We start from the raw sequence: 18,097 nt of genomic DNA, 5'->3' as shown, positions 1-18,097 counted from the left end.
TTTAATTAATTCGGTTCGGTTCGGTTTCTAGATCACTAAAACCTAACCGAACCAAAAGAATTCGTTTCGGTTCGGTTTTTTCAATTCGGTTCGATTTTTTCATTCGGTTCGGTTTTTTCGGTTTCGGTTCGGTTTGGTTTTCGGTTTTTTTTAGTTTTCGGTTTTTTGAACCCACCCCTAGGTGGCATGGTGTTGTAAATAAATTTAAATGTATGGACATCTTTTATCTTACATGACATCAAATTCAAATTTTGATTTTTATTTAGATGTTTTAATATAGGTGGGTTTATGTCTAGAGTTCAACAGTTGTAAGGGGCTAAATCTAAAGCACCCATATTTTAATTACCATGCACAAACGGAGTCAAAGTTTGGTGCTTTGGCTTCTTTATAAATACTCCGAAGTCGTTTGTTTTGTCACACTGCCAGAAATCAACAATAATGAAGTTCCCAAGCTCTCCATTTCAACTCGCCATTCTCTCAATCCTTTCAGTCGTCACAGTTTCATGGGCAACTTCAGATCCACTTGTCAATATTGATGACTTTCTGCAATGCCTTTCTAAACAATCTCAGTCTACCAGCTCAATCCATGCAGCCATTTACACCCCTCAAAACACCTCGTTTCAATCTGTTCTGTCGGACCGTATTAAAAACCGCAGATTTTCTACATCCACAACTCCAAAACCTTTGGCCATTGTAGCAGCCAAGCACGAGTACCATGTTCAAGCAACTGTTCTATGTGCAAAACAGCAAGGATTGCAAATCAGAATCCGAAGTGGTGGCCATGATTACGAGGGTCTATCGTACGTGTCCCATGTACCCTTTATCATTCTTGACATGTTTCAACTCCAATCCATTAATGTTAATGTTGAGGAGAAGACCGCTTGGGTTCAGTCCGGAGCTACCCTTGGCCAAGTTTATTACAAAATTGCTGAGAAAAGCAACGTTCTAGGGTTTCCTGCTGGGGTTGGTCCAACTGTTGGTGCTGGTGGTCACTTTAGTGGCGGCGGGTATGGCTCTTTGATGCGTAAATATGGCCTTAGCATCGATAATATTATTGATGCTAAGATAGTTGTTGCAGATGGTAGAGTCCTTGATAGAAAATCAATGGGAGAAGATCTTTTCTGGGCTATTAGAGGAGGCGGTGGAGCTAGTTTCGGGGTCATTCTCTCGTGGAAGCTCAAGTTGGTTTCGGTTCCAGCTAAAGTGACTGTGTTCAACGTCTCAATAACCTTAGAGCAAGGGGCTACAGATGTCGTTTATAAATGGCAATACGCAGCACCCCTGCTGCCTAAAGACCTCTTCCTCAGAGTAAGGCCACTACAAGTGAACAGCACCGGGAGAAAGAAGACTGTGAAAGTATCATTCATTGGTCTTTTTTTGGGACGAACTAACAAGCTTCTTCCGTTGGTAAAGGAGCGCTTGCCCGAATTAGGTTTGCAACGAAGAGATTGTTTCGAAATGAGCTGGATTGAAAACATAGTGTTCTTTGCTGATTTCCCATTTGGAACTCCGATAACTACTCTTCTCAACAGGACAAATGGACAACCAAGCTTCTTCAAAGCCAAGTCTGACTATGTGACGAAACCGATTCCGAAACGAGTTATAGAATCCTTATGGAAGGAGATGATTAAGATAGACAATTTTTGGATGGACTGGAACCCTTACGGTGGAAGAATGGGCGAGATTCCTGAGTCGGCAACTCCGTCCCCTCACAGAGCTGGAAACCTATTTTTGATTCAATACTATGCGGTATGGGTAGAGGAAGGTGTTGAGGCAGCCAGCAAGTACCTTCAATTATCAAGAAAGTTGTTTGACCTGATGACTCCATATGTCTCCAAGAACCCAAGAGAGGCCTTCCAAAACTACCGGGATCTAGAAATTGGGGCTAATCTGGATAATCAGACTAACTTTCAGATTGCGAAGATTTATGGGAGCAAGTATTTTAAAGGTAATTTTGATAGACTGGTACGTGTGAAAACCATGGTTGATCCTCATAATTTTTTCAAGCATGAACAAAGTATCCCACCTGTTTAGCTACGAGAGAGAACGGAAGGTTTGACAATGAATTACATGCAGTATGGTCTATCACGTCATGCTCGATAATTACATTGATGTTTGTAATATTATTGATTTGATGTATTGTAAAGGAAGCCCCTGGTGTACAATTAGCTAGGAGTGGATTTGCTTAATTTATCTAAATTCTGTAGCCTATTGGGGCATGGTCTACTTTGACTTGGAGACCTCGTTTTGTCTCAAGAAAAAATAAAATGGATTCCATGATTGTTTAGCATTGGTCCTTTTCTTTTCTTTTTTTTTGTTAACATGAGTTTCATAGTCCATCTAACAAAATAATTTTGTTAGGGCATCTCCAATGGATGACATGGTCTTCACCACCACTCTCATGGCGTGTTTATCAAATCGGAATGGAGGTAGAAGAAAGGGAATGGAATTTTTCTCCAAGTGATTCTGGCATTGACCAAATTTTGGGAATGAAAAAATTAGTGGGCTCCATCCAAAATCAATAATCGGATTCCTAATATCCCCAGAATCCAAATACTGACTTGAAGGTGGTAATTGAATTCCGAAAGAAAGCCAACATCTGGAATCAAACTTCTCTACCGAAATTGCCCTGCCTTTCCCATCTGCCTCCCATGATTCAACCATCCAAAGCACACACCCATCCCCACCCTTAACCAACGCAAACCACCACACCACCTTCCAGACTGCCAAGACCTATCACCCATTGGCGAAGCTACAGGGGGACCGCCCCTTCATTCGTCTGAAATCGCCACTGAAAGTCCGGATTATGCCCCTCAAATCTTTCGAACTTGCGAAACCGGGTATGCTGCTGCATTTATGGAAGGTTTGCTACTACCCTTCAACAATATGTCGCCCGTCGAATCTAGAAAGTTGAAGCTTAGACGGAGAGAATGAGAAATAGCTAGAGAGACTGAGAAAGAGAGAGAGGACATTCTATTAGCTGTTTTACTGACAAAAATCGACGACGACCCACCGCCTGATGAGCCGACATTATCACACCACTTGTTCGACTTTTCAATTAAATGATTGGTCCATCAGTATCAGCGTACTGAGATATTCATGTTTGAAAGTCTCACCACTGAAGCCTTCTCTTAGATTCCCAGAAAATGGATACCAAATTCTCGCGATCCAAATAGAAGGCTAACACGGCAACTGTGCTCCGGAAATCATATTACCACCTCAGGTTGTCGATAAGGCACCCGACGTAGGTTCCCACTTAGGACGCCATTGTATTGACGGCGGCAAGCGAGATAGTGTTGAACGGACAGAGAAAACGAAGTGAAAAGGAACTGGAAAAAAAAGGGTAAATTACACTTTACCACCTTAGGTTTTAGATCTATTGCAACCTTATACAACATTTTAAAAAAATTTCACTTTCGTACCTTAAATACTATTTTATTTCAATATAATAAACCGTTACCGTTACATTTTCCATCCATTGGTCCGTTAACAGCTGACGTGATTGCTAAATGTGTGTCACGTGGTTTTTTATGCATTTAAAAATTACAATAATTTATCCTATTTAAAATTAAAAAATAAAAAAAAAACTGGAACCCATAAATCCATTCCCCTGACCCACATCCATCTCCTCCACTCTCTTCATCTCCCCTCCCATCCAAAAACCCACCCCATCCCAAGTTTTCTTCTCCACCCGAGGGGTTTGTTAACTGAAGATAGTGTTGCAGATGTCCCTGAAATTGTGGTTTCTAATGTTTGAACAAATTAAAGAACGAGAGGTAGTCGTTGACCACGACGCCAACGTTGGGGACGAATCGAAGAGGCCATCGGAGCCGTCGTGACCATCGAGGTCGATAGCAAAAGAGGCAAATCCGTAGCTCTCCGGCTCCTCCTACTTGGGCACGTCATCAATCACAATCACTGCTACCTGATTCTTTGATTTCAGTTAGCCTCCGCGGTCCAGCAGCACATTACTCGACTTCACATTGTTGTGGATTAGCTGCGGCTCCAACCCTGAGTAACATGCACGCTTGGCTTGGAAAAGGCCAAATCTCAAAGCAGCAGCTTCTACAAAAAAAGAGTCAGCAACTTAACATCCTTTAAATTACAAGCACCTTCACAACTGGGTATAAAGAGAGGAAGAGAGGAAAAGAGGAAGAGAGAAAGAATTGGCTGCTGTTGCATCGTGAATTGAAAAGGAGAAAGGGGGAGAGAATACGGGAGTAAGAAGAGAGGGTACAGGAAGAGAGGGTATAGGAAGAGAGGGGGATGGGGGATGGGAGAAGGGGATGGGTGATGGCTGATGGGGGATGGGTTCAGGTGCGAAGAAGGGATGGGGACGAAGGGGACTTTTGGGTTTTTTTCTTTTTTTCCTTCAATTTATATATATTTTTTAAATTTTTTATACGATATTTTAATTAGGTGCTAATCACAGTTGGAATTGTACTTCATGTTCTATGGTTTAAATCACAACTGTTGGATCAATAATGGTAAAATTAATAAATAAATAAATATAAGGTAAATTACACAAAACTACATCAATTATGAGTCGAACTACACAATTTCATACTTCATGTTTTAAACATTGCAATGTCATACCTCAACTTATAAATTTGTTACAATGTCAAACTTCTGTTAAATTTTCTATCAATTGACTGTTAAATGATGATGTAGTAGGAACGGACCCATCCTTTTCCAACTAGAAAAAAAAAAAATTAATTAATAATAAATTATTATTTTTTATTTAACAATTAAATAAAAGAACTCTGTTCCTCAATTATTCTCTCCCCTCTCACTTGTCTCCCTCACTCTCTCTCTCTGCTCTCACTTGAAAAAAGGCAGCCATGGCCGAACCTCAGCACCAAGGGCGGAGTCAAGTACAATTGGTTCTTCAAGCTTAAAAATATTAATTTTTGAGTTAGTTTATAATTTTTATTTGTCATATTTCATTTAGGAAATGAAATTTTATTATTAATAAGGTTGTTTTTAAGAATAATAAGAACTAATAAATGTTAAATAAACTTATCACTTTAACTAATATTATATTTAATAGTAATAAATTAAAACTTTCATACCACAAATAGTTCCTTATTTTATTCAATGGAAAGTTTGAAGGCTAGAAACCTATAAAACATAGCATAAATTTCTTGCTTCAAATTACTACATTCAAGTTTTTACTATTATATAACTTTATGTAAACAAAATAGGATTAAATTTTGATTTCGGACTAATAATATTAGGTTAGCCCACCAGTCGAATAATTTCTGACCACGCCATTGCTCAGCACACCTCCTAGCTTTGTTTCTCACTTGCAGAGAAACAAAGCCATCTAACCATCCAACAAGATCACCACCTGGAACTCCACCTCCATTGACCCGTGCACCTGGCTCGAGGCGAACCATTTTTTCGGTTCGATTTCAGGTCTGATCTGCCGAATCTGCAACACCAACTGGAGTTTGCAGACCTGAGCATGCAGAAGGTACAACAAACGACCTAACCCGGCCCGAATCAGAGGAATTTCTCGCAACACCAACCGGAGTTTGCTGAGGCTCCCTCCTCACCATCAACGACGTTTTTGAAACACCAACAAATGCACTGTAGAGAATCTTCGTCCTGTTATGTGACGGCGCGTCTTTGGGCGGGTCCAGAAAGAACCTCTCGAAGATCTTCAACCTCGCTTCCCACAACGCAATTGTCACCGGCGACTGGTACATTCCCGAAGAAAGGCTAATAGGCTTCCGAGTAGAACCGTTGGGCCCATCTTGGGCCAGAGGCGGGTTTTCTAAAGGGGAAGAGAGAGTGGCGAAGACGGGAATGGTAATGAGTGAATTGGGAGTTGCAGGAGTGGAAGAGAAGAAATGAGTGAGTGAGTGAGGAAGAGAGTTTCCCCGAGGACAAGGAAGAGACAATGGCGGTGGGTTTTGTTGTTGGGGCTGCGGGGGAGAATTGCAGAGGAAAAATGGTGGGGGAGGGTTTCTGGAACAGAAAGAGGGAAAAAGGGAGGGGGACGTATGGAGTGGGGATAAAGTAGGTGGTGGAGGTGGGTCCCGCAATTTGTTTAATAATTTTTTTAAATGAACTTTAACCTAAAGTTCTCAGTACAGTCTATTTTAACGAAAAATTATATTTTTACAGTAAAAAGTCAATCTTGATACTATTCATTTTACCATTTATTTTGTTTTTATCGTTAAAATTAAAGTTTTCAAACCATTTTAATTAATTTTCTTTTTTTTAAATGGTTATTAATATTTAATCAATTTTTTAATTCAATTGGGTGAGTATGTAGGTCCCGCACGTGTCATCTCATCATTTAACAATCAAAGTTAACATAAAATTTTACGGAAGTATGATATGGCAATGAATTCGTAAGATAAGGTATGACATTGTAATGTTTAAAACATTAAGTATGAGATTGTGGTTCGACACATATTTGAAGTAGTTTTGTATAATTTACATATAAATATATACAAATAAAAGCAACACACGTGAATTGCAAGGTCTCCACTGACAAAATCTGATAAAAAAAATGAGGTTCACATGAGATAATTGATGAGAGAAACTTTCATAAAACAAGTTTATCATCGTCATGACGTCTTAAACCACTAATACAAATTATTTTCAAACAAATATGCATATACATTGTATTAGTGGCTTAGCACGTGAACGGTGAACCCGTTCACCAGGTAGAGGTAAATGTTTGGGGCCACAGGCTCGAAATTATTAAAGGAGTTGGGAGTTAAATAATTGAGGTTCAATCTATGGCAAGGGTTGAGATGGATGGGGAATAAGTAAGTGGCCACAGTTCCCGCATCGCTGACAACTTTTAAATTTTTTGGCACAAGGAGAATTCAAAATTTTAGGAGTAAAAGACCATAGGCCATACCAACCAACTGGGATTTTTCTTTTTCACCCCCCAAAAAAAAAAAAAAAAAAAAAGGATCCAATTTAGATGCGTATATATTTCCTTGTAGATTAGATATCGATATTGATCACGGTGTCACTTCAGTTGAACCAAACTAAAAAAAAAAAAAAAAAAAAGGAATCCAATTTAGATGCGTATATATTTCCTTGTAGATTAGATATCGATATTGATCACGGTGTCACTTCAGTTGAACCAAACTACTCTATGTATACTATTTATCCCAAGATCAAGAGACAGAAGAAAATAGAAATGATCCATATATTAATATTGTCTTCTTAACAAAATGTGCAATTTAAAAGGTATGAGTCTCATAAAAAAGGTCAATATAATTAATAGTGGAATCATTCAATATAAATTGTATGTAATTTAATCAATATCAGTTGTATGTAATTCTCAAACAAAGTGATAGAAAAGGGGAGGCCTTCGCATTCCTAATCCGGTGGTTTTTTTTGGGGGGGGGGGGGTGGGCAGACTGTTTTGTTTGGCTCAGCTTGGCGAATCGCATCCCCATGCAACGACATTGTGCCCCCCCCCTCATGTTTACGATGTTAGACATGCTTTAACATGTCCTCTTTAGTGGGCCACGCACACGAAGATAACTCTATTGTCTCAAACTTAACCACATGTGTCATTCACTATGTGTGAAATTTTATGCAAAGGGGCATGATGTAATTAGTAATAGAATCGTTCAATATAAGTTGTATGTATAATTAATCAAGATACCAATGTGAGACATGCTACAACATGTTGATCAAAGCAAGTAGAAAAAGCCAATTAGTCCCTACTAAATTTTCAATGACGGAATGTCTTTAAATGAACAAGTAAATTTTTTAACAAGAGTTAGAAAAGTGAAATCCCAGAAAGCCTACTAATTTGTCAATTTTTGGAGAGATTTTTCTTGAAACTTGTAATAATTAAGTACTAACAAATTGCAATCTTGTAAGCAATATCTTTCTTCTTTTTTTATTTCTTTGGCTGATTAAAGATGTACATAACTAACCCCAAAGCAATAGAAAAAAAACATGCACAACAAGAAGCTAAATAATGACTGTATGGAAGTGGTGGGATACTTTGTTCATTCCTAAGAGCAACTCCAGCGGATGCTGGTTGCTCGGGCGACAGGGGAGGAGAAAGGGCCTGAGGGCCGGTGGGAGCAGCTCCAGCGGGGAAGGGCCCGAGTGAGGGTGGGAGGCCGAGCGAAGGGGGGGTGGGAAGTCGACGGGCCTGTGGCCCGAGGGCTTTGTAATTGTTTTTTTTTTTTTGTGTCAGAGAGAGAGAGAGGGGTTTTTTATTATTTAAACAAACAAAAAAAACTATTATTTTAATTGTTTATTGCCAGGGGGAGGGTTGCAAGGGTGGAGATGTAAATGGCAATTACTGTTCATTAATGGTAGTTACTATTCATTTAAGGCAGTTACTGTTTAATAGGGTGGATTGAATAGTGGATTGCCAGGGGGAAGGGCTCCATGGGTGGAATTGCTCTAAAGAAATTACCAGGATCGACCTTGGTCTTCACATTCACCAACCTATCAAAGTTATGCTTGAAGTACTTAATGCCAAAAACTCTCCCCTCCAAATAGCTTGCAATGCCATTAGCATTATGGTTGATCCCAATGTCAAGATCCTTGTAGCTGTAAAAGGATTTCCTTGGATTCTTGGAAACAAAAAGAGTCAAGTACATGTAGAGTTTTCTTGTCAGATCAATATAATGATCTGATGCCTCAGGCCCTTGTATGTTCCAGTTTGTTGCATACTGAACCATCCAGAGATTCCCAGCTCTATGAGGATATGGAGTTGCCGACGCCGATATCTCACTCATTTTTCCTTCGTGGGGGGTTGAAGGTCAACAATGGTGTCTCAAGCTCAATCATTTTCTGAAAAATCCACTTCAAACCAGTTTTTGGAATTGGTTTTTTGACATAGTCTGACTTTCTCTTGAAGTGTGTAAGCACTTGAGGTGTTCTTGAAAGCAAAGCTTCAGTTGCTGTCCCGGTTGGGAAGCTCGTCCAGAAAAGCACAGATTGAGCCCAGCTCATTTCATTGCAATCAGATTGCTTCATACCCAATTCAGGGAAGCTCTTGTCCATGATTGAGATGAGCCTCTCAGAGTCTCCGAGAAACATGGCAATAAATGAAGCCCTAAGAGTCTTATTGTTTTCTCCACTACTATTTGAAGTAGTACCATTTACAATATCCATGATAAGCCTGATGAACAAGTTTTTGATGCACAAAACCGGGGCGGTCTTGGAACAACGTAAATCCGACCGTGAATCTGCACAAACGCTCAAGAACACGAAGAACACAAAGAACACAAAGAACACAAGGATTTTATCGTGGTTCACCCCAATGTTTGGGCTACGTCCACACTGTAGTTGATTCTGTTTCTCTGTAATTGTATGGATACAAGTGTTTGAGGGGAAGTCCCCCAGAGAGAGAAGAGAAGGGAGAGGAGAGCCTCGGTGGTGTGAGGACTCTCTCTCAAGGCTTCTAGCCTTTGTTTTCAGCTCTAGCCCTTAGAAAATTAGGACTTCATCCTTCGTTTAGAATGAGGGGAGTCCCCTTTTATAGAATAAAGGGCTCCTCCTCTTTTACATTTGTCGTGGGCTTAATGTGTGAGGCCCAAATACGAGGCCCAAATATGGTATAAACAGTAGTCCCCCAAGTCTTCAGTCAAGAGAGTCTTTTGGCTGGAGACTTGAAATTCAGTCCATGTGTGGGCCGAAGTAACTAGATGCTGTTCTTGAACTGATGTTCGATATAAGGCCGTGCTCAATCTGAAATGACGCTCAACTAGAAGTAGCACACGCTGCGAGGCTGCTCGGCTCGTGGCTTATGTTGCCATGGTTGGCTCGGCTTGCGGCGTTTGAAGGTGAGGGAGTCCCTTTTATAAAATAAGGGTTCGCTCCTCAGTACATAAATGATGGGTGCTCTCTAATGAAAGTGAGGAAGTCCCTTTTATAGAATAAGGGCTCGCTCCTCAATACATAAGTAATGGGTTAAGTCCCCCAAGTATTTTTTATGAGGCCCAGTTGAGGCCCAATATATGGTACATAATGTAGTCCCCCAAGTCTTCGGTCAATAGAGTCTGTTGGCTGGAGACTTCAAATTGAATCCATGTATGGGCCGAAGTGGCGGTTGTTCGGATATGGTATTTGTATACCCTGCACTGAAGCTTTGTAAGTGAAGCTTTGCAAGTGAAGCTTTGAAGTTATAGCTCTGTAAATGAAGCTTTCGAAACTGGAGCTTTTGTAAATGAAGCTGTTGAAGCTAGAGCTCTGTAAATGAAGCTTTTGAAGCTGATTGACATGAGTGATGCTCATGAATGTTTATGTTGATTGACATGAGTGATGCTCATGGATGTTGTCATGAGTGATGCTCATGAATGTTAACATGAGTGATGTTCATGAATATTGACATGAATGATGGTCATGAATGTTTATGTATGATTGTCATGAGTGATGCTCATGAATGTTTATGTATAAATGACATGAGTAGTGCTCATGTATAATTTGGAGTACTAGGCGTACTTTTGATCACCTGGTTGGTGGTAGTAGCGGCAGGGTGCCGAATAATTTACTGGATGTAATTTTAGTCACCGGGTTGGTGCTATTTTGGGCTTATGGGCCTTTGCCCTCCACGCAACATTCCAACCCATTTATTTTGGACTTTGCCTTTTTTTTTTTTTTTTTTTTTTTTTTTTTTTTTACCCTCTGATGGGGTTTATACATATGTTTCCGAAAGATAAGGAAAATAAATTACATCATTCTGGTGGGGTGTTTATTCCTTACTTTTGCAGTATTTTTCTTCTGCACTCTCTCTGTCTCTGGCAGACATAAAGAATCATAATAATAGAAAAATCTTTTGTTTTTCTCTTTTCCTTTTCTACTTTTCCTTTTGCTTTTGTTTCTGTTTTCCACTGCTTTTCTCTTTGCCTTCTTCTTTTCTGCTTTTGATATGTCGCTTGACGACATGATTAAGGGCACAGCTATTTAGACAACCTCTTCGACCCCACCCACCTGCTTTTCTTGGTACCTCCACTGCGTATTGCAGGAAGATTGTTTCTGAAATCAGACGGAATAAGGACTTTGCCACGTTGGTCTGTCGGTGATCAGGAGCCGTCTGCCACCATGACTGCTATGCTCAAAGACCGGAGTGTTGACCAGAGCTTGGACCGGCAAGTGTCTCTGCCGAGAGTGTTGACGAAAGTCGTGAATTAGAAAGCAGACGCATTGTTACCCTTGATCTTAAACCAAGCCTCAGCACACTGCTTGTGGGCAGCAGCCAAATCAGCCTTACAAGAACACCCCAGCTCAATAAGAATCCCAGATTCATGATTCGTTGCATCCAAGCTCAGGTGACAAATCCTGCAGTCCCTCCCCACTTTCGCCATTGACGACGAACTCAGAAACCTCCTTCCTAGTTCGAACCTTGTTAACAGACGCCTCCAGTTGGTGTTCAAGCTTCACTAGATCTTCAAATCAAATGCAACTTAGATCATCGCTCGTGTACCGTTGCAAACTTAATTCCAGATGGTGAGTTTCTCTCCTCATTTTTTCCAATTTCGAGAAGCATACTGCGCTGTTTAAATGACAAATAGAACGTAATTCGATAGACGATGGCATGTCAGGTGTAAAGTGTAAAGCAAGCTCGTACTGGGATAATCGTTTGGAGGAAAAGCATTTTCAGATCGGACAAACTCACAGCCGTGAATTTCTCCGTCCAGAAACGGTCCAGATCCTCCACCACAATCAGCGACTTCGGCGTCGTTTGGAGGAGAAGCATTTTCAGATCGGAGTCGTCGGCGACTTTGGACATGTCGACGTCGTACCCGTCGTAGCTCAGGAACCTCGCCATGACGGCGACGAAGCTGGTTTTTTCAGTGCCGGAGGGGTCGTAGAGCAAAAAGCTCCGCTTCCAAATGCGGAAATTTTCGAGATCGGACCGGATTTTATTCTTCAGCTCAGCGTTCATCACCACGGTGTCGAAGGTGGCGGGGTGCGTGGACGGAACCGATCGCCACCTTTCATTTTCGCTGGAGAGGTTCATGTAGAGCTTGATCTTTCTGTTCCGCTGCTCGATTTCGTCGGCGACGGTGAGGATGTGCTGGAAGTACTGGCGGAACACACGGCGCTTGTCGGACCGGTTGATTTTCAAGACGAATGAGCGGATTTCGTCTGACTGGGATTTCTGGAGGGAGCGAGGTCGGGATCCCGAGCTTCTCGAAGATGATTTGGGTTTTGATGTTGTTGCCTTTTATTTTTTGGTGTGCTTTTGCTTTTGGCTTTTGGGATGGGGGTTTTCTGGAAAAGCCCAAGGAGGTTCTGGGTTTCTGCAGATTTTGTAGTATTGATTTTGTAGATTTTGCAGATTCACATTGGTGAGATTTGATGAAAAAATGAAAGAGAACCGACATAGTTTTTTGTGTCGTTTCCCACAGACGGCGCCAAATGTTGATGCACAAAACCGGGGCGGTCTTGGAACAACGTAAATCCGACCGTGAATCTGCACAAACGCTCAAGAACACGAAGAACACAAAGAACACAAAGAACACAAGGATTTTATCGTGGTTCACCCCAATGTTTGGGCTACGTCCACACTGTAGTTGATTCTGTTTCTCTGTAATTGTATGGATACAAGTGTTTGAGGGGAAGTCCCCCAGAGAGAGAAGAGAAGGGAGAGGAGAGCCTCGGTGGTGTGAGGACTCTCTCTCAAGGCTTCTAGCCTTTGTTTTCAGCTCTAGCCCTTAGAAAATTAGGACTTCATCCTTCGTTTAGAATGAGGGGAGTCCCCTTTTATAGAATAAAGGGCTCCTCCTCTTTTACATTTGTCGTGGGCTTAATGTGTGAGGCCCAAATACGAGGCCCAAATATGGTATAAACACAAGTCATTGTCAAGCTTATCCGCGATATATTGCCAACGATAGACAATGTCCGTTGCATTTTGTTCTAGGGTTCTCGGAACCTTTAAAACAGTAACTGTTTCTGGAACACGTACATGATTAAGTTTGTACACGATCACAACTCCAAAGCTGGCTCCTCCGCCTCCTGTAATGGCCCAAAAAAGGTCTTCTCCCATTGATTTTTGGTCGAGAAGTTCACCATGCACATTTACAAGTTGTGCATCAACTATGTTGTCAACTGACAAGCCGTACTTTCCCATCATATTACCATATCCACCGCCACTGAAGTGGCCTCCAACACCAACTGTAGGGCAAACACCAGCAGGAAAGCCATGGATTTTGCTTTTCTCAGCAATTCTGTAGTAAAGTTCACCAAGAGTAGCCCCAGCCTGGACCCATGCAGTCTCGGATTTGATGTCTACGTGGATGGATCGAAGATTAAACATGTAAAGGATGAAGAATGGAAATTCAGCCACGTATGATAAACCCTCAAAATCATGGCCTCCACTTCTAATCTTCATTTGAAAGTTATGGATTTGGGCACAAACAACGGATATTTACACGTGGGACTCATGCAATGCAGTGAGGATGAGGAAGGGTTTTCGGGTTGTAGATGTGTTGAATCGGAGGTTTCGGATGTAAGATTCCAAAACGGATGAGTAGGAAGCATTGTTGGAAGTGTGAATTGCTGGGGCAATTGGGTGAGAGGGTTGGGAATGGTTTAGAAGGCAATGAACAAAGGTCTCATGATCAACTGAAACTGCCCATGAAATAGATAGGAGCACTGATAAGTGACACATGGCAGTATTTCAATGGTAGCTGACATGTCAGAATTATATGGTTGGAGATGGGTGTAATTGGTTGTGGTTAGTTAGAATCTTAGAGATAAGAAATGATAGTTTCGTAAGTAAAAGTGTGGGATGGTTATAAAAGCATTGTAAACAATATACATTTCATTCATTCAATACAATCAGTAGATTACTCTCTATTTCTCAAATACTTTTCTTCTTTTCTTCTTCCGAATCCTTTTCTTCCTTTTCATAGCTATGAATAGCTGGAGATACATATGTATCAGAGTCGTCGATCTGCTGTGGGCATGAGAAGCTGAAGATTCTGTAGTTTTGGATCTGAATACATGTCAATCTCAGGTGATATGTTTCATTTGGTGAATTTCTGGTTGAAGTTTTAGGGCACGAAGACATTTTCTTGTTGAATTGATGAATTGTTGGGGCACGAAGCCATTTTCTTGTTGAATTGATGAATTGTTGAGGCACAAAGCCATTTTTCTTGTTGGATTGTTAGGGCACAAAGCCATTTTTCTTGCTGAAGTCGTGAATCTTGTTAAATTTGTTTTGAGGCACGAAGCTATTTTTGGTTGTTCTTGAATACGAAGCCATTCTCTGGTGTTCTGCAATTCTTAGGTTTTCAATTGGTGTTATCTCTGTGCAATCCTTTGATCTGTAAATCATGACTGTTCCTGGTGTGAAAATTGAGGGAGTTTTGGGGATGTTGACGATTAAATTGAATGATCGAAATTTTTCTAAATGGGCTTTTCAGTTTAAATCCGTTTTGAAAGGGTATAAGTTGTTTGATCACTTTGACGGTTCTGCTGTGTGTCATTCAAAATATGTTGTTCATCCGGAAAATGGGGTTACTACAACAATTACTGAAGCTTTCTTGGAGTGGGAATCTGTTGATATGGCATTGTTAAGTTTACTTCTTGCTACCTTGTCTGATGAAGCAATTGAGCATGTTATTGGATGCAGAACTGCACATGATGCTTGGTTTAACTTACAAGATAGGTATGCATCAGTTTCCAAGGCTAGAGTTAATACTCTTAAGACTGAGTTTCAGACTGTGCAGAAAGGAGGTGATTCCATAGATCAATTCTTGTCAAAGCTTAAGGTCATTAAAGAACAATTACTTAATGCTGGAGAGATTGTTTCGGATAATGACTTTGTCTTGGCTGCTTTATCTGGGTTGCCTAGAGAATACTTTACCATCAGGACAATGATTCTTACTTGGGATACTTCTATCACACTAAGAGAATTTCGTGAGCAGTTGTTATGTGCTGAAAGAGAAGCTGAGTCTCTTTTGACTACTATGCCTCATAATTTCACGGGTTTGTATATGCAAGGATCATCACAAGGTTCATCTCAGGGGTCTTCTAGTAACTCTGGTGGGATTCCATGTACAACTGGCGGTGTTTTAACTCAAATGCCAAGTGGGTCTTCATCATTTGGAATGCAAGCTTCTGGTTTTTCCCAAGGAACTGTTTCAAATAGTGGTTATTTGCCATTTACACCGGTTTCAATACCGGCTTCTTCTACTATGCCACTACTGTATCCTCAAGTTCCTGGCCATCAGTTTCCTTCCTCATCAGCTTCTTTCTCGGGCTATTCTGAGTTTCCGAATGCATATGGTTTTGTGGGAAATGTTGCTGCACCAAGGCAGTTTTCTAATACCAATGGTGGTCCGCGGTCTTTCAGGCCTAATAATAATGGTAATGGGAATGGTAATTTTCGATCCTCACAAGGTGGGAATCATACAAGTCATGGCAGATGCCAATCTTTTGGTAACAGGCAGAATAATGGCAACTGGAATTCTTGGTCAGGTAACACTGAAACAAGGTCACATATTGTCCCCGAGTGTCAGATTTTCTTCAAAAGAGGTCATACCACTCCAAATTGCTGGAAAAGGTCTACAACTCCTAACTCGAGTGGTACAGTAGTTGAATGTCAGATCTGTGGGAAAAAGGGTCACAATGCTTTGGACTGCTATCATCGGAACAATTTTTCTTATCAAGGCAGTGTACCATCAGAGTCACTCACTGCCATGCAAGCATAAGTCCAACCAACTTACTTGCCCAGTGATTCTTGGATTGTGGACACAGGTGCATCACATCACATGACTGCAGATGTGAATGCTCTTCAGCAAGTCAATGCATACGAGGGTACTGATCGAATTACAATTGGCAATAGGGGGTTTGCCTATTCGTCACATTGGATCTACAAAATTGCACACATTACCTCAATCTTTAATTCTGCGAAATGTGTTACATGTGCCTACTATTGAAGTAAATCTGTTATCAGTTAAACAACTTTGTAAAGATAATTCATGTTGGTTCATATGTGATGAAAATGATTTCTTTGTGCATGACAAGGTAACCAAGGCTGTGCTGTACCAAGGAAGGAGCAATGATGGAAAGTTGTTTAAGATTCCTACCAGGTTGATTACAGATGCTATAGTGGAGTCTCAGAATAAGCTCACTGGATTACTTGGTCAGAAAGTCAAGCATGTGAGTTGGCATCAACGGTGTGGACATCCGAGCAATGAAGTGTTGTCTACAATGTTGAAGCTCTCTCAGATAACTAGTAGTGTAGATGATACATAACATATGTGTTCTTTTTGTATTTCAGGAAAGATGACTCGATTACCTTTTGTAGATAAGAAAAAAAATCTGTATTTCCCTTTCAAAAGATTCATTATGACCTTTGGGGGCCTTCACCTACAAAATCCATTGAAGGTTTCCGATATTATGTCAGTTTTGTACATGACTTTTCTAGATATGTTTGGATATTCCCATTAGTTAATAAATCAGAAGTCTTTGATGTCTTTCTCAAGTTTTATAGTGTTGTATACTTAGTTTAATGTTGGTATTAAGTGCATTCAAACTGATGAAGGAGAAGAGTATATAAGTAAGAGATTTCAGAATTTTTTTGTCTCAAAAGGGTATTATTCATCAAGTTTCTTGTCCATATACCCCTCAGCAAAATGGAGTTGCTGAGAGGAAACATAGATATATTGTAGAAACAGCCATAACACTCATGACAGTTGCTGGTTTGTCTCAAGAGTTGTGGTTTCATGCATGTGCTCATTCTGTTTTTTTAATCAACAGGATGCCATGTAAGATTTTACATTTGAATTCTCCATATCAGATATTATTTGGTGATGCTCCTAGGCTGCAAGAGTTGAAAGTCTTTGGCAGTGCAGTCTATCCATATATTAAACCATACAATGAAAACAAGTTACAACCAAGAGCAGTGTTATGTGTTTTTCTTGGCTACGCACATGGATACAAAGGGGTTATATGCTATCATCCACAGTCTAGAAAGTTGATTATTTCTAGACATGTTATTCACAATGAGGATGTGTTTCCTTGCAAGATCAATTTTGCAATGTTCACATATCAATCTCAGGGTTTGTCTTCTACTCAGGAAGCTCATAGTCGTAGATCATCTGCCCCATTTGTTCTTCCAGTACTTTCTTCACCTGCTATCACCATATCTGATATTGTGCCTATGTCTCCTAGTACTGAGGTGCAATTGTCTGGTTCTGAGTTTCCTGTTCCAGTGGTACCGTCACACTTTCAGGGTTCCAGCACTACATTTGATAGCTCTACATCATCTACACAATCTGAAACAACTCTCCTAGCTCCACAAACAGCCTCTGTGTTACCTGTCATTCATCCTGCACAATTGGAGGTAATTTTTCCCTTTGATCCATCTACTCTTGATAATATCTCACACTGTGATCCTCCTCCTCACAGGATGCAAACCAAGTTGCAAACTGGTGCCATTTCTAGAAAAGACTACTCTAGTTATATTGCATCTTTGCCTGAATTGTCCACTTTGAGACTGGATGATATGGATACATGTCACAATGGTTTTTCTCTTATGGCTCATATTACTGATAGTGCTGAACCAACATCCTTTCGAACTGCTGGAACAAACACACACCTGCAAAATGCAATGCAAGAGGAGTATGATGCCCTTCAAAGTCAAGGAACTTGGCATTTAGTGCCTCCACCTATTCACAGGGCAGTTATTGGAAGTAAGTGGGTGTACAAACTAAAGAAGAATCCAGATGGTTCGATTTCAAGATATAAGGCGCGTTTGGTGGCTCATAGGTATTCTCAGGAACATGGTTTGGATTATTTTGAAACTTTTAGTCCTGTAGTTCACCATACTACGGTGAGACTCATTCTTTCTTTTGCAGCCCAACACAAGTGGGAATTGAGACAACTTGATATTAAAAATGCATTTTTGCATGGTGACTTGGAAGAAGAGGTCTATATGCACCAACCATAAGGATTTATTGATCCTCAGTATCCTAATCACGTTTGCAAGTTGGTTAAGTCTCTCTATGGCCTTAAACAGGCACCTCGAGCATGGAATGCCAAGTTCATTGGCTATCTACCTGCTATGGGGTTCACCATGTCACAATCTAATACTAGTCTATTTGTGAAATATGATGGTGTGGATGTTATTGCTTTATTA

The 18,097-nt window shown here is 40.6% G+C and overlaps 2 protein-coding genes, 2 long non-coding RNA genes and 1 pseudogene across 4 annotated transcripts; 2 read left to right on the top strand and 3 right to left on the bottom strand.

Moving 5' to 3' along the window:
* Positions 1-394: 394 nt before the first annotated feature.
* On the top strand, positions 395-2,287 carry LOC126623479 (berberine bridge enzyme-like 17). The gene has a single exon (XM_050292383.1). It carries the CDS (start codon positions 439-441, stop codon positions 2,032-2,034), a length of 1,596 nt encoding a protein of 531 aa, XP_050148340.1. The 5' UTR covers positions 395-438; the 3' UTR covers positions 2,035-2,287.
* A 1,127-nt stretch (positions 2,288-3,414) lies between these two features.
* On the bottom strand, positions 3,415-6,067 carry LOC126623482 (uncharacterized). The gene is made up of 2 exons (XR_007623775.1): positions 5,248-6,067; positions 3,415-4,065 (listed from the first exon to the last, which is right to left on the bottom strand). It is a non-coding gene; the product is annotated as an uncharacterized LOC126623482 (long non-coding RNA).
* Positions 6,068-8,008: 1,941 nt separating this feature from the next.
* LOC126622890 (berberine bridge enzyme-like 8) lies at positions 8,009-13,618 on the bottom strand (annotated as a pseudogene).
* LOC126623484 (uncharacterized) lies at positions 9,143-12,652 on the top strand. The gene is made up of 2 exons (XR_007623777.1): positions 9,143-9,339; positions 12,571-12,652. It is a non-coding gene; the product is annotated as an uncharacterized LOC126623484 (long non-coding RNA).
* LOC126623480 (AAA-ATPase At2g46620-like) lies at positions 11,414-12,175 on the bottom strand. Its single transcript, XM_050292384.1, has 2 exons — positions 11,621-12,175; positions 11,414-11,497 (listed from the first exon to the last, which is right to left on the bottom strand). The coding sequence occupies exons 1-2, from the start codon at positions 11,963-11,965 to the stop codon at positions 11,414-11,416; spliced, it is 429 nt and encodes a 142-aa protein (XP_050148341.1). The 5' UTR covers positions 11,966-12,175.
* Positions 13,619-18,097: the final 4,479 nt, after the last annotated feature.

This window comes from Malus sylvestris, chromosome 5 (assembly GCF_916048215.2).
Source record: "Malus sylvestris chromosome 5, drMalSylv7.2, whole genome shotgun sequence".
Taxonomy (NCBI): Eukaryota; Viridiplantae; Streptophyta; class Magnoliopsida; order Rosales; family Rosaceae; genus Malus; species Malus sylvestris.
This window is presented reverse-complemented; position numbering and strand designations above follow the sequence as displayed.

Excerpts from the sequence above, each read along its gene's own strand:
- LOC126623479 (XM_050292383.1), top strand. The coding sequence starts at position 439 with ATGAAGTTCCCAAGCTCTCCATTTCAACTCGCCATTCTCTCAATCCTT.
- LOC126623480 (XM_050292384.1), bottom strand. The coding sequence starts at position 11,965 with ATGAACCTCTCCAGCGAAAATGAAAGGTGGCGATCGGTTCCGTCCACG. Across the intron at positions 11,498-11,620 it reads GGACGGAGAAATTCACGGCT|CGCAGTATGCTTCTCGAAAT; the intron begins GTGAGTTTGTCC and ends TCATTTAAACAG.